The following is a 12,999-nucleotide window of genomic DNA, read 5'->3' as shown; positions in this document are numbered from 1 at the left end:
AGCAATTTAGCAAATAATGTATTTTTTGGTTCTGTTGAACACATAATGAGATATTTTGAAAAATTTGGGAAAACAAAGGAGTTCTCGGGCACCTTTGACTACCCTTTAATTTTTCCTACTGTCGTAGTCAATCATGTCCCGGAACTGAAAATTACTAACATTCTTCCAAATATCTTTCTTTGTGTTCATCAGAACAAAGTCATTTATACCGGTATGAAATTACACAAGGCTGAGTAGATGATAACAGAATTTTCATTTTTGGGTGAACTATCCCTTTAAGGTTAGGGTATTCGCTACACAAGTCAGTCAATGCGGAGACCTTTATTTTGAAATGTGGCTCAGTAAATCGCCATCTTGAAGCTCTTACTGCTTTCGATGCAGCGTTCTACGCCCCTTGTTGATAAAACGACAGTTATCATTTGTATATTTAAGAAGCTTTGTTTTCATACATAGGTTCATACGCAGCCTGGCCGCTTTATTTAAAAGCTGCTATAACAGGCTAAAATCATGCAGAAGTATGAAAAGCTGGAGAAGATAGGAGAGGGTGAGTATATGGATTGTGTGGCCTGAATGCCTATGTCTGCACTAGAGATTTATAGAGTATTAACTAGAATAAAGGTTGAACTATAATTGCTCTTAAAACGTCTGCTGTTAAAGATCCATTCGTAAGCATGTGCTGATATTTAAGTCTGATCCAGATCACACAAGCTGATGCTGAGTCTGAGAGATGATGCTCCTGGTCTAAATAACGTTACATCACAACACCAATGAACCATTCTTGAATCACTTAACTTATATATTAAGCTGTTGTAATGAATAGCTTTAATACAATCAGTAATTACTGTAACATCATAAGCAAGCTTTCCCGTGATTTTCATTGAACGGCAAAGATTTGTATGTTTCTTATGTAACGTTACTTATGCTTACTATAGGGCGCTTGAGAAAATTGAGCCGCATTCAGATAGCAGGAGTTTAGTTTTTTTACAGTTGCAGACTAAAGAGTAAAATCGTTTAAATGTGTTAATGTGGTTGCATTTTGCTTAGCGGTCTTTGATTTAAACATTGAATGTGAAAAACAAAAAACCTGAAATCGCGGTGGTTCATTCTGACATACGATCAGGAAATTAACGTGACGTCACTTGACATCGCTGTCTGTGCAATAAATCATTATTTAATTTACAATAAATGATTTACTAAAACAGAAAGCTGATAGGCCTACGTTAAAAAAAGTTAACATTAGCTCATCCTTATTAAGACTCTTATAACCCCGGTTTCACAGACAAGGCTTAAAACTAGTCCCAGACTAAAATGAATTTTGAGCTGTCTCAACTGAAAATAACTTGCCCTGACATATCTTAAAATATGTCCGTGTCATTGTTTTGTCTCAAGATGCACACCAGTCATGTTTTTTGTAAGGCATTTTAATAAAAACAACTTAAATAGCCTAAATTAACTAAGGCATAGTCCTGGTTTAGGCTAAACCTTAGGAGCGGTTTCCAGGACAGGCCTTAAACCTAGTCCCAGACTAATTAAAATGTTAGTGCTGTCGAAAATGACTTGCACTTGCAAAATATATCAGTGCGATTGTTTTGTCTCAATATGCACACAGTAATGTTTGTTTGTAAACTATGTTTTTAAAAACACCTTAAATATCCTAATTTAGCTAAAGCCTAATCCTGGTTCCGGGAAACCGCCACCCCTTAGTGTACCAGACCAATTGCAGGCAAGGTACAGACCACTATGCCCCGCCTATCTGAGGATTGTTCCTCTTATTATGAAGCCCTCTGTTATTCCATGCTTAAAAATGGCGTTTCTCAACATTTTACCATCTATTAATGGTCTTTGCTTTATGTTTTTGTTTCTGGTCATCAGGCACCTATGGGACTGTTTTTAAGGCTAAAAACAGGGATACACATGAAATCGTGGCCCTCAAAAGAGTGAGACTGGATGATGATGACGAGGTAAGGACAGACTCCTTTTGTCATAAGAAGCACGAGTGTCAAAGTAAAAGCGCTACAGTCATTTTAAATCCTATTTCAGGGGGTTCCAAGCTCAGCTTTACGAGAAATCTGTCTCCTGAAAGAGCTGAAACATAAAAACATTGTAAGGTATGTTTATTTTTTATTTAATTTTTAAACACACGCTTCTCTGTTTCAACACACAGATTATTTGGAGTTTAGTGTGAGTTCTTTCCTCATTTTAATATATTTTATTATTTAGTATGCATGTAGTAGGTGCAAGTAATGGAGTATTTTTTATATGTTTAGTAATTGTTGTAGGGTTTCTCTTAATGTAAAATAAATAGTTTGTTTACTTCTTGTAGGTTGCATGACGTCCTTCACAGTGATAAAAAGCTGACGTTAGTGTTCGAGTATTGTGATCAGGTAAGAGCGGGTGTCATGGTCGTGTGTGGATATCTGTATTGCTTCATTATTTACCCCGGAAGCAACAGTTCTGTTGTTTTGACATGTAACGTGATGTTCGTTCAAACAGGACTTGAAGAAATACTTTGACAGCTGTAATGGGGACTTGGATCCAGAAATTGTAAAGGTTAGAGGTTTTTTACTTATATACTTTAAACCCGATAAATATCCTGATTCCATTTGATGTTTGAGATGTTATTTATGTGTCTTTTCTTTTAGTCCTTTATGTATCAGTTACTAAAGGGACTGGCGTTCTGCCACAGTCGAAATGTTCTCCACCGGGACCTTAAACCACAAAATCTGCTCATCAACAGAGTAAGAACATGACTGAATGTGTCTGATGCTGTCTATTCACACCATTGTCTTCACTGCTTACCCTTAGGTGTAGATTGTGTTGTACATCTGCACAAAACATACGTTTGGGGTTTTATAAAACAATGTGATGCGAGGAAGCTGGCGATTCCATCGTTCTCTTTATATGAAGTTGTAGTTTAATGAATACCAGGCATGTCTGTTGTGCTCTAACTCATGGCATCCTTTAATTTCAAATGAAAGGATTATTATGTTGTTTTTGTTAGAACGGCGAACTAAAGCTAGCTGACTTTGGTTTGGCCAGAGCTTTCGGGATCCCTGTACGATGTTATTCTGCTGAGGTGAGTTACGAGCGGGTAAAAACAGAAATGGTTTTGCTGTGTGATGTTCGCTGTGGTTTAGTTGATGTTGATGTGTTACAGGTGGTGACGTTGTGGTACAGACCACCAGACGTGCTGTTTGGTGCCAAGTTATATTCTACCTCTATCGACATGTGGTCCGCAGGCTGTATATTTGCAGGTAAGAAAAAGTGGCTTTATAGGTATATATGGTTGATATATGAATTGATTTGTCTTATTTTCTTTGATTTCAGAACTAGCAAACGCAGGACGTCCTTTATTTCCTGGTAACGATGTGGACGACCAGTTAAAAAGGATCTTTAGATATCCTTTACATTCAGTTGTTCTGCTTGGTGTAAATGTAGCGACGACTTTGGTTATGTCACGGCTTTGATGGATTCTGAGTTGGTATTTGGTGCATCAGTTGTTTTTCTACGTGGTTCACTGTGTAGGTTGACTTTTTCCTTAATATTTTGACACGTTATTGGGAACGCCGACAGAAGAACAGTGGCAAACTATGAATAAACTTCCAGATTATAAGGTACATTATGTCTGTCGTTTGACTAAATGTAGGCTTGAGAGTTCTTAAAAGAATGTGCAAGATGATTATAAAATGAGACGCTAGTAAAAAAAAGCCTTATATGTGCCTTTAAAGGGGTGACTCGTGTGATCAAGGGAAATGTAATTTCTCCTTGAAAAACCTTGAATAAAGAATCCACAGTTGCTTGCACTGCAAACCTTATTTTGTGACACTCATATGTTTGTTTACTGTACTTTCCCTCCTCTTTCTTTTATGTAAATGATTTTATAGCCGTATCCAATGTACCCCGCCACAACATCACTTGTAAATGTTGTCCCGAAGCTGAGCAGCACCGGCAGAGACCTGCTACAGGTACAAGCATGAAGTGCTTTTCCTGCTGTTGGGTTTTATGTTTGGCGTGCTCTAGCTGTTTTTATTCTGTGTTTGCAGAATCTTTTAAAATGTAATCCAGTACAGCGGATCTCAGCAGAGGAGGCCCTACAGCACCCGTACTTTGCAGACTTCTGCCCACCCTAAATTTGAGAGCCACAGAGCATCCCGCAGAAGTATAAGTGGGCCGGTCTTATCTCGCAACCTCACCCGCACCATTCCTCCAGTTTTTTGTTCAACTTACACCTGCTATGGCAGCATACAAAGACCTTAAAACAATCTTCCGTGTATTTTGTCATCCACATGCACTGCAGCATATATGGATCGGATTTTGATAGTGGCACTCTAGCGTTGTGTTTGTAGTTTCCAGGAAATGTTAGTTTGGTCTGGATGATAGATCAAAGATACTGGCCCTACTGTACAAGATTCATTTAGTTGCCAAATGTGCATCACAAGTCTTTAATGGTTTACAAAGTTCTGCCGTGAAGACTGAAGGCTTTCTTGATGTGTTTTCTTCAAATGAACAGTGTAATTTAATAAGGTACAGTGCACGTACTTGATTTCTGTTTCAATATATGTGTTATTTAAGAATAGTTATGTTTGCGTTCTCCTGCGTGCTGTCATGTAAAATTTTGAACTACGAATCACAAGATTTTAGCATTGCAAGTTTTTTTAATGCTCAGACAATTGCATTGACTTTAAGGGTATTGCAAAACAAAACCTGTTTTTGTCATATTAAAGCGCTCGGGCACTTCCATGTTACTAAAGGCTGTTTTGTAGGATGCTAGTGGACCACAAAACACCCTCAACAGCTGTAACAATAAAAACACAGCCAAGGTCTCATTCAAAACGTTGGGATTCCATAGAGAGTTCATATAGAGTCAGACTTTCTTAGGCAGAGTTATCTCATCTCAGAAGTTTTCTGCTCTGATTAGAATAGAATGACATTGTTCAGCCTGTTATAGTGATTGTATGTGTTATTTTCAAGTACAGTGTTTCTCTGAAGACATTTTGCATTTTAGGTAATATGTGGTTGAACTTGACAGTTTCTCTGAACACTTTGAACATTTTATTTTTATTTATGAAAATAGCATCACGTTAAAAAAAGGTAGATTTGGAAACTAGGTAAGGGACCATTCTGGGTAGTATTTGAGGAAGTCTGACCATTTTTGTTTAAATGTGATTTTATGAGAACAATTTAAAAAAGGTCAATTGTAAAACTTGGTACACGGTAAAATCGGTGCTTATGTCAGCATCAGGTTGGAAGTAATGTGCACAACATACAATGTTGTTACTTCACAATAATGTAGCAAGACTCGGTTTGTAACTTTACATGAAGGCAGTAAAAATGGCTTTAAAAATGGTTTATTAAAACGTTTTCTATAAACAAAAAGTCTTATAAATATTATTTCGCAGATCTCGTTACTTTTTAAGCATCCCGCAAAAAAACCCTTCACATCATTTCTATTAAAATGGGGCCTAAGTGGTTAATGTGATGCTTTTGCTTTGATTTGATGACTGAAAGAAATAGTGCTTCACAATGCCACAAAATGTTCTTTGTAGTGAAAAAAGGTTCTTTAGATTATAAAGAAGTAAGAAACTTCCGGGAAATGGTTCTTCTATGCCATCCTTTGTAGCATGCTTTTTTTTTTAGTTTACTACAGAGAGACACTGTGTGCAGTAGAACAACGTTAATTTTTAACTGTTAAGAACATACGAACTGGGTCTGAGATTGTTTATTAACGTGTGAATGGAAGGACCAGTTTTTTTTTTTTTTGATAAATGGATGACTTGAGTAAATAAAGAACAAACAGCCAATAGAAGTTTAGATGTGAACTTGTTCAACACTATTTAAAAAGCATCTCATGATGAGAACTAAAGAAGCTCGAAAAAAGGACACTTTACTTGATGCTAAAATATAAAGTATAATGTTTTGATTTGATTTGAATTCTCTTTAGTCACAACTGCCAAAATCCCATTTGTGTTATTTCAGTTTAGATGAGTTTCCTATTAATGTAAAATGTGGAAAATTCACACAGATTGAAATAAGTCAGGGGTTCTCAACCTTTTTGGTTGGCCCCCCATTGTATTCAACAATATTCAAAGGCTCCCCTTATGAAGGTCAAATCGTACCAAAAGGATTTGCATGGGCAGGATAACATTTGTAAAAGCGTACGTGATATTGCAAGCATAAAATAAATTTGCATTCGCAAAAAAGTTTTGTAAAGGTGTAAATCAAGCTGCAAGCGAAAGAAAACAAGTTTTGCAGCATTGCGTAATTCATGTGTTGTGAAACGGCAACTTCATATTACGTCAAATAATTATGATCTGTATTCTTCTGACCACGCTTACACTTTTGACACGTTTTTTGTGCTGAAATACGGCCAAAAGCATTGCGAGTCTGTAAACAGAGGTGTGCGTGCAAAAACAATGGTGTTATGAACTGCAAAACGGATTCATCGCGCAGAACCTGTCTTTGTGTATGTAAAATAAATCTGTTGCAAACATCTTGCCTACGCAGACGCAATATTTCTTGCGATAAACCGATGTGTACGGTACCTTCTCGCTTGTATCTGCGCTTACACTTTTTGCACGATTCTCTCACTAAATTGAGTTTGCAAGCATGAAGGGGGAGGCGGGGCTACCTTCTTGTGACCGATCAAATGAGGTTCCTGATGACTCATCGTTTTCTCTTATCTGATTGCTTCAATAACGCGCCAGTCAAGCAGACATCAGACACTTTAATGCATGCACCCAGACGATCATAGATATCTCATTTGTACACGATTCTTTAAACATTAACCTGACTGACATGTGTTGAATTACTACTATATACCCTCACGAAAAAGAAAAAAAAAGAAAAATGATGCAATGCTGCAAACTTGTTTTCTTTCGCTAGCTTGATTTACACCTTTACAAAACTTTTTTGCGCATGCAAATTTATTTTATGCTTGCAATGTCATGTACGCTTTTACAAATGTTATCCTGCGCATGCAAATCTTTTTGGCACGTTTTACCTTCATATCCCCTCCTGCTCACAAGAACTCAACATTTCTACCCAATAAATTATTTTAGAGCTTGATGTTAACTAGAAAAGTGTTTGTTTAATTACAAAATGGACAAATAATAAGAAATATCTTGGTGTTTAGTTGTTTCAATGCTCATTTAGTCTAATTTTAAATTATTAGTCATCCTGAGGCCCCGTTGGAAGTCCCCTGGGGCCCCCTTGTAGGCCGCGGCCCCCCTATTGAAAACCACTGAAATAAGTGACTATAACTTTTGAAAGCAAAATATAAAGAAGTAGACGCGTATGCGTCCTAAAAAAAGTCCTAAAATGTTTCTGTGTTTTGTGTCAGACCATATCCTTCTATAGTGTTGATTCATGTCTAAACCAGAACCTGCGGCTGGTTGGGAGACCTGTTACCAATTAAGGTAAAGAGTAGCTACAGTTACAGTCAATTTGAATTTTTCGTCAGTGCTGTTTTTCCAAATATTTTTTGTGTCTGTATTTGCATGCCTCTCCAACCCCCACAGAATAATTACGTGAGATGTCTTTTCAGTGTTCTGCACAGGTAAATTCAGTAAAGGCTGACGTTTGTTCATGTGTGGACGGGACTGATCATGGAGAGAGTTCAGATGATGCTGTGTCTGTTTCTGGTTTCTACACGGGTTAGTTGCAGTATTCAATTATATATTAAATGACTTATAATTACAATGTCAAATCAATGATTCGTACATTATGACGTCCCGTTTCTTTTTCTAGATCAAGCCGAGTGTATCAGGTAATGATGGATATTCTTAATCATTCTAAATAACATTTTGCATGGTTTAAATTTTGTCAACATGTAACTTGCCAAATGTATTTCTTTCCTGATAGTCCGAAACGTACCGGGTGTTTTTGTGGTGGCGCGATCGGAGACCGAGTTGACTTTGGGATGGTATGACGACAATAGCAACTGCAGTTATATACTGAGAGGCAGTCATGGAGATCAACATATCAATTCATCAGAATATTTAGGTGGTGTGGTGACACACACGGTTTCATCTCTCTCTCCTGGTACCGAATACACATTCACTGTCTTCACTGTGTTTGAAGGAGCCCAGAGCAGTGGAGACAACTTCACTACAGTAACCAGTAACGTGACTTTCTTCTCATTTCCAATAATTGTTCTTGTTGCTCTGGATGTATCATTTTTATAACTTCTGTTTTTCAGGCCCATCGAATGTTAAATATGTGCATACATGGCAAAGGGGTAAATATATAGATCTGAGATGGAGCCCAGTGAATTATGATCACAGATATGACTATGTTCTGAAATTTGGAGAATTAGAGATTTTCTTTCCTGAGATTTGGGATTTACGGCACACTTTCTCTCTTTACTGTGTTTGAAGGAGTACGGAGCAGTGGATATAACGTCACAGTAGTCACTGGTGACTTATTAAAATATATACATATACAGCCGTCAGCCGCAGAAAAAAATGGAGAGACCAAAGTTTAATTTCATCAGCATTTCTAGATGTATTGTGTCCGTTCCAGTCCAGTGCCTGTTGAATTCCAACAAAATCAAACCTCAGGAGTGACATAAAGTCATCAAACAATGTGAAAGACTGACAGCATGACAATAAAAACTGAACAAAATCAATATATCTACAAATGTACATGTCCAAAAGAGAATTTGAATGTGTTTTCTTTGCTGCATTTGAGGTCTGAAAAAATGCAGAGCATCTTTAATGTTATTTTCGCCTGTTTCTCCAGTAATATAAATCCAAATAAATGCAAAAACATTTTTGGGAGAAATACTGTTAGTAGTTCACAGAACAAAACAAAACTCATTTAACCTAAGCACATACCTATAAATAGTAAATTCAAAAACACTGAAGATCAATTTAAAATGGGGTCTTCATTTTTTCTGCGGCTGTATATCAATATGAATATATATAATGTGTATAAGCGTGAATATATAGCACATACAGGAGGTCGAATGTATACCGTCTCCCTCTCTATTTTGTTCTCAGGTGTGGCTGATGTTGAAAGTGTCTCTGTATTGAACTGCACTGAAAATGAAATAACAATGGAATGGAATAAAGTGCACAACATCAACAATTACGTCCTGGTGATATTGATTGATAATGTACACAATTTCATCAGTGGGTCTGATCACGTTTCTGTAGTCAGACATACGGTTTCCTCTCTCCATCCTGGTTGGGTTCACCGCTTTATACTCTGCGCTGTATTAAACAGAGAAATGAGCGATGGATATCTTTTCCATGCAGCTACAGGTGATTTTCAGTTCCTTTAGGTCTTATAAACCGCGTTGAGGTACGCACAGCAAGTCATCCTCTTTTCTGTTGATGTCTTCTGCAAAATCTGTTGTTCTCTATTTCAGCTCCCCAAAATGTGGACGGTGTGACTGTACAACGTCAAAAGGATACAAGTATAATGCTGAAGTTCAGCGACACAAAGCATGTCTTGGGAAACAGACATTTTTATATTCTACAATACGGAGAAATCGAGGCTTACATGGGCCTACATAATGATGACCGTAATTATGACGGTTTCATTTATCGTTATGGTCCCAATACTGAACCTTTCTTAGAGGGTTTTTTTGATCATTATTATGAAGACACGTATACAGTAACATCTCCTCTCCTGGAACTAAATACAACTTCACTCTCCACTGGGTTTTGAATGGTGTGAGAAGCCGTGGATATGAGTTCACTGCTGGGACCAGTAAGTCATATTATAAATATAACCTCCACATTTGGCAAGTTCCGAGCTCTTGTAACCAGGTTAAGTATCTTTGAATACACATTTTTTCCAGCTCCATCAAAAGTCACCGGCCTTAACTGTGAGTATTCGTGGATGGGGAGTGCTATAACGCTGCATTGGGATGCTCAGTTTGGATTGAGATCTGAATTTGAGGTTCGGGTGAACAGAGGAATTCCAGAACAGGTGAATGTCACGAGATATCAGATCGATGGTGTGCCGTCAGCTGTACAGTATGACTTCACTGTGACATCACTTTCTGGAGACGTGAGAAGCAGTCCAGTGTCAATCAAGTGTCAAACCAACACATCAGGTGCGTTTTCATTATACTGTTTGTTACTGATTACAGGATGAGCCACACAGCCTGATATCTAAAAAACCAACACACAAGAAACCTGTGGTTAATGGACCTTGTGGTAAGAAATTAAATGCAGAAAATGATGATATCATACCTTTTTTGTTTTTCTCATGGGTGTAATTGCAGTATGTGTGTTGGTTGTTCTTTTAATAATTGTGTTGATTGTTTGTCTGGGAGTCTTCTGCAAGTATAGAAGGTTTGATCTCAAAAGGTCAGTTTTTTTATTGGTTTTGCAAACTTTTTTCTAATGTGAATAATGCATTTCAGAAACACAGTCCATTTGTATTGTCGCAGATGTTTTTTGGGAGAACGGGTGAATGAGCGCAACGCTGCTGATCAGCCACTGGATCGGATCTACTGTATGTAAACACAGCTACTCACAACACTCCAGAAAATCACAATTCAAGTATTGAATCAGAGAGTAAAGACACCAGCGGGGAGATCAATCATTATGAAGCCCCTGATATGACCGTATAAATACTACATTTACATTTAGTCATTTATCCAAAGCGACTTACAATGAGTTCAGGGAGCAATAATACAAGAGGTGCTAATACAAAGTTACTAGTTTCAACAAAAGCTAGAACACTACCTACTATTGTAATACTTCTTGTATATTCAATAATTTAAATCTACTAGTCACGTTTACTTCGGCTCAGTTGAAAGATTTACAAATGTCCTGATGTTAAAATATTAAAATCCTGCTCACAGTACTTACCATTGTTGTTTTATAAAGAGGCTTCTGCGTGATCAAAAAAGTAGAACTACAGAAGCATGAAGGAAAAACCCATAAACATTTGCCTCTCTGGTTTCCATGTTGAAATATAACTCGCATTTGACAGACACTCCTTTTGGAAGGTTTGATACAAAGATGAATCTCTGTATTTGCACATGTGTGAATATGACAAGAATATGTATTTTATGTACATAAAAACTATATTTCTACTGCTATAAGTAAGATTGCATTGGGGTTTAAAAAAACTTAAGTTGTTGTTATAAGTCTAGATTTAGAATTGCTTTATAAAATAGATACATTTTGTTTTAAATTCACTTATTATTAATAATATTTTGACGTTTGCTCTCTGATATTTACTCTATTTTTTATTTGCATTGTTGTATTTATTGATATTGCTTACGAAACATTTTCTGTTCTGCACTGCACCATAGAAGAAAACAATAAACACTTTTTAAAAGGTACTTTTTGTATAATATGTTACTCTAGTGACATCATGTTCATTTATCATGTCAGCTGACCCAGGTTCAAACTATGTCCTATGATAAATCATCCAGGAGAGCTTGTGCTGGCTTTAACCCATCACTGAGCTCAAAACACGGAGAACATGGTTTTAATAATGGAATTCCCAGAGTTATACGACCTAACAAAAAGAAGACAAATACAGAGATTTAAATAAAGAATACAGAGTGGGTTGATTTGCAAGTTAAAATACATGATACGTGCAAAATGGCACGTGCAATGTAAACGGTTCCTAACACGAGAGTCATTAGTATTCGTCATTACCACAAAAATTGACTGCATATTTAAAATATATAAACTTCAGGCAGGTTAGTGACCTTGAACTTCCACCCAGAGACATTTTCACTATGAGAGACAGCAGCAGCGCAGCAACTCCACAGCTCGTCAAGTCTGGTGAAGGCCCATAACATACAGTACATTAGAATGTCATGACGACTAGCCAATCAAAATAAAGCATTCAAAAGCGCTGTGTAACAATTGTCTAATTTGTTCATGAGATTTTTGGCCATTGACATTCCGTTTTCCCACTGTTGAGCACACTTTCCTTTTAAATGCTTTAAACAAAAACAGGCTACCAAAAACTGCTAAAGCAAAACCCAGCAAAACGCGCACCTCCTACCCGGCATGACGCAGCAGGCCTCGCATGGCGTAGCTTTTTCATGCCGAAAGTGCCCCCTCGTGGTCGGGACCATTTCCATTGTGTTGTGAACTTGTATTTGTTTTTTTAAATGTCGTTCTGTTGTGCACCAGTGGACCACCGTATCTTTCACCTTCTTATTTAAACAATACTTACCACTGATACACCAAACTTTATTCCAGTTTATATTTCTAAACATATTATACCAGAATACGCTTCTTTTTTAAAATTTTTATAATGCTTTATTGAACATTTTGTTATAAAAAAAAAATGTTACAACATAACATAACATCAAGAAACACTAAGATTAATGAAAAGAGAGAAAAGAGAAAATAAAACATTACCATGGGTCAAAACAAACAAGACAAAAAACAAAAGACACAAAAATAAAAACAAAAACAGAAGAGGGAGAGGGAATTACACAAAAAATTCAAATAGGTTGAAAAGCTTATGTGCTGTGCAAATTTTACAAGTTCTTTGTGCTTTCGTATTAGAAGAAAACTGTTTTTAAATACTGTTTTATCTCTTGTAGAAAGACTACAAAAATATGTTTTCAATTAGAAAATTTACATTTATGTATATAAAATTTACATAGAGAAAGAATTAGGTTGATTATAAAACAAGCATTTTGGTCACCTTCGAAAAATCCCAAAATAACAGTTTTTAGGCTCATAAAAACATTCAAAATAGTATTTGAAATAAACGAACCGACATGTTTCCAAAGTTGCTGAATACAGTTGCACGACCAAAAGTGAAATAGTGTTTCAGTGTCATTCTGACAAAAAAATGCATTTGGTGTCAAAGTCAGATCCAATTTACTTCCTCAGAAAAGTTTTGGTAGGGTAAATGTTATGGGGTAGTTTAAAGGATATTTCTTTGACTTTGTTTGAGAGAAGATATTTTTGTTGCATGGACCATATCAGTTTCCAGTTTAGATTATCAAAAAGGCTGTTCCAGTATGAAACAGCAGAAGGCGTACAGGCAATGCTCTCAATAAGC

At 36.7% G+C, this 12,999-nt stretch overlaps 2 protein-coding genes across 3 annotated transcripts; both read left to right on the top strand.

Annotated features, from left to right (window-relative positions):
• Positions 1 to 342: 342 nt before the first annotated feature.
• cdk5 (cyclin dependent kinase 5) lies at positions 343 to 5,881 on the top strand. Its single transcript, XM_057322630.1, has 12 exons — positions 343 to 544; positions 1,873 to 1,961; positions 2,041 to 2,108; positions 2,324 to 2,384; positions 2,494 to 2,550; positions 2,643 to 2,738; positions 3,002 to 3,076; positions 3,158 to 3,254; positions 3,328 to 3,397; positions 3,554 to 3,614; positions 3,885 to 3,965; positions 4,044 to 5,881. The coding sequence occupies exons 1-12, from the start codon at positions 508 to 510 to the stop codon at positions 4,128 to 4,130; spliced, it is 879 nt and encodes a 292-aa protein (XP_057178613.1). The 5' UTR covers positions 343 to 507; the 3' UTR covers positions 4,131 to 5,881.
• Positions 5,882 to 7,329: 1,448 nt separating this feature from the next.
• On the top strand, positions 7,330 to 11,265 carry LOC130547006 (uncharacterized). Of its 2 annotated transcripts, XR_008961842.1 has the most exons (9): positions 7,330 to 7,652; positions 7,747 to 7,765; positions 7,861 to 8,118; positions 8,198 to 8,236; positions 8,376 to 8,414; positions 9,000 to 9,263; positions 9,371 to 9,714; positions 9,806 to 10,319; positions 10,403 to 11,265. XR_008961842.1 is itself a non-coding variant. In XM_057322627.1 (8 exons), exons 1-7 carry the CDS (start codon positions 7,605 to 7,607, stop codon positions 9,670 to 9,672), a joined length of 969 nt encoding a protein of 322 aa, XP_057178610.1. In that variant the 5' UTR covers positions 7,330 to 7,604; the 3' UTR covers positions 9,673 to 9,714; positions 9,806 to 11,265. The 2 variants fall into 2 exon arrangements, 1 of the variants encoding a protein (XP_057178610.1); XM_057322627.1 differs by having other exon boundaries at positions 9,806 to 11,265.
• The last annotated feature ends 1,734 nt before the right edge of the window (positions 11,266 to 12,999 follow it).

The sequence above is a fragment of the Triplophysa rosa genome, linkage group LG23 (genome assembly GCF_024868665.1).
Source record: "Triplophysa rosa linkage group LG23, Trosa_1v2, whole genome shotgun sequence".
NCBI lineage: Eukaryota > Metazoa > Chordata > Actinopteri > Cypriniformes > Nemacheilidae > Triplophysa > Triplophysa rosa.
Note: the sequence above shows the minus strand (reverse complement) of the source record. Positions and strands in the feature narration are given on the sequence as shown.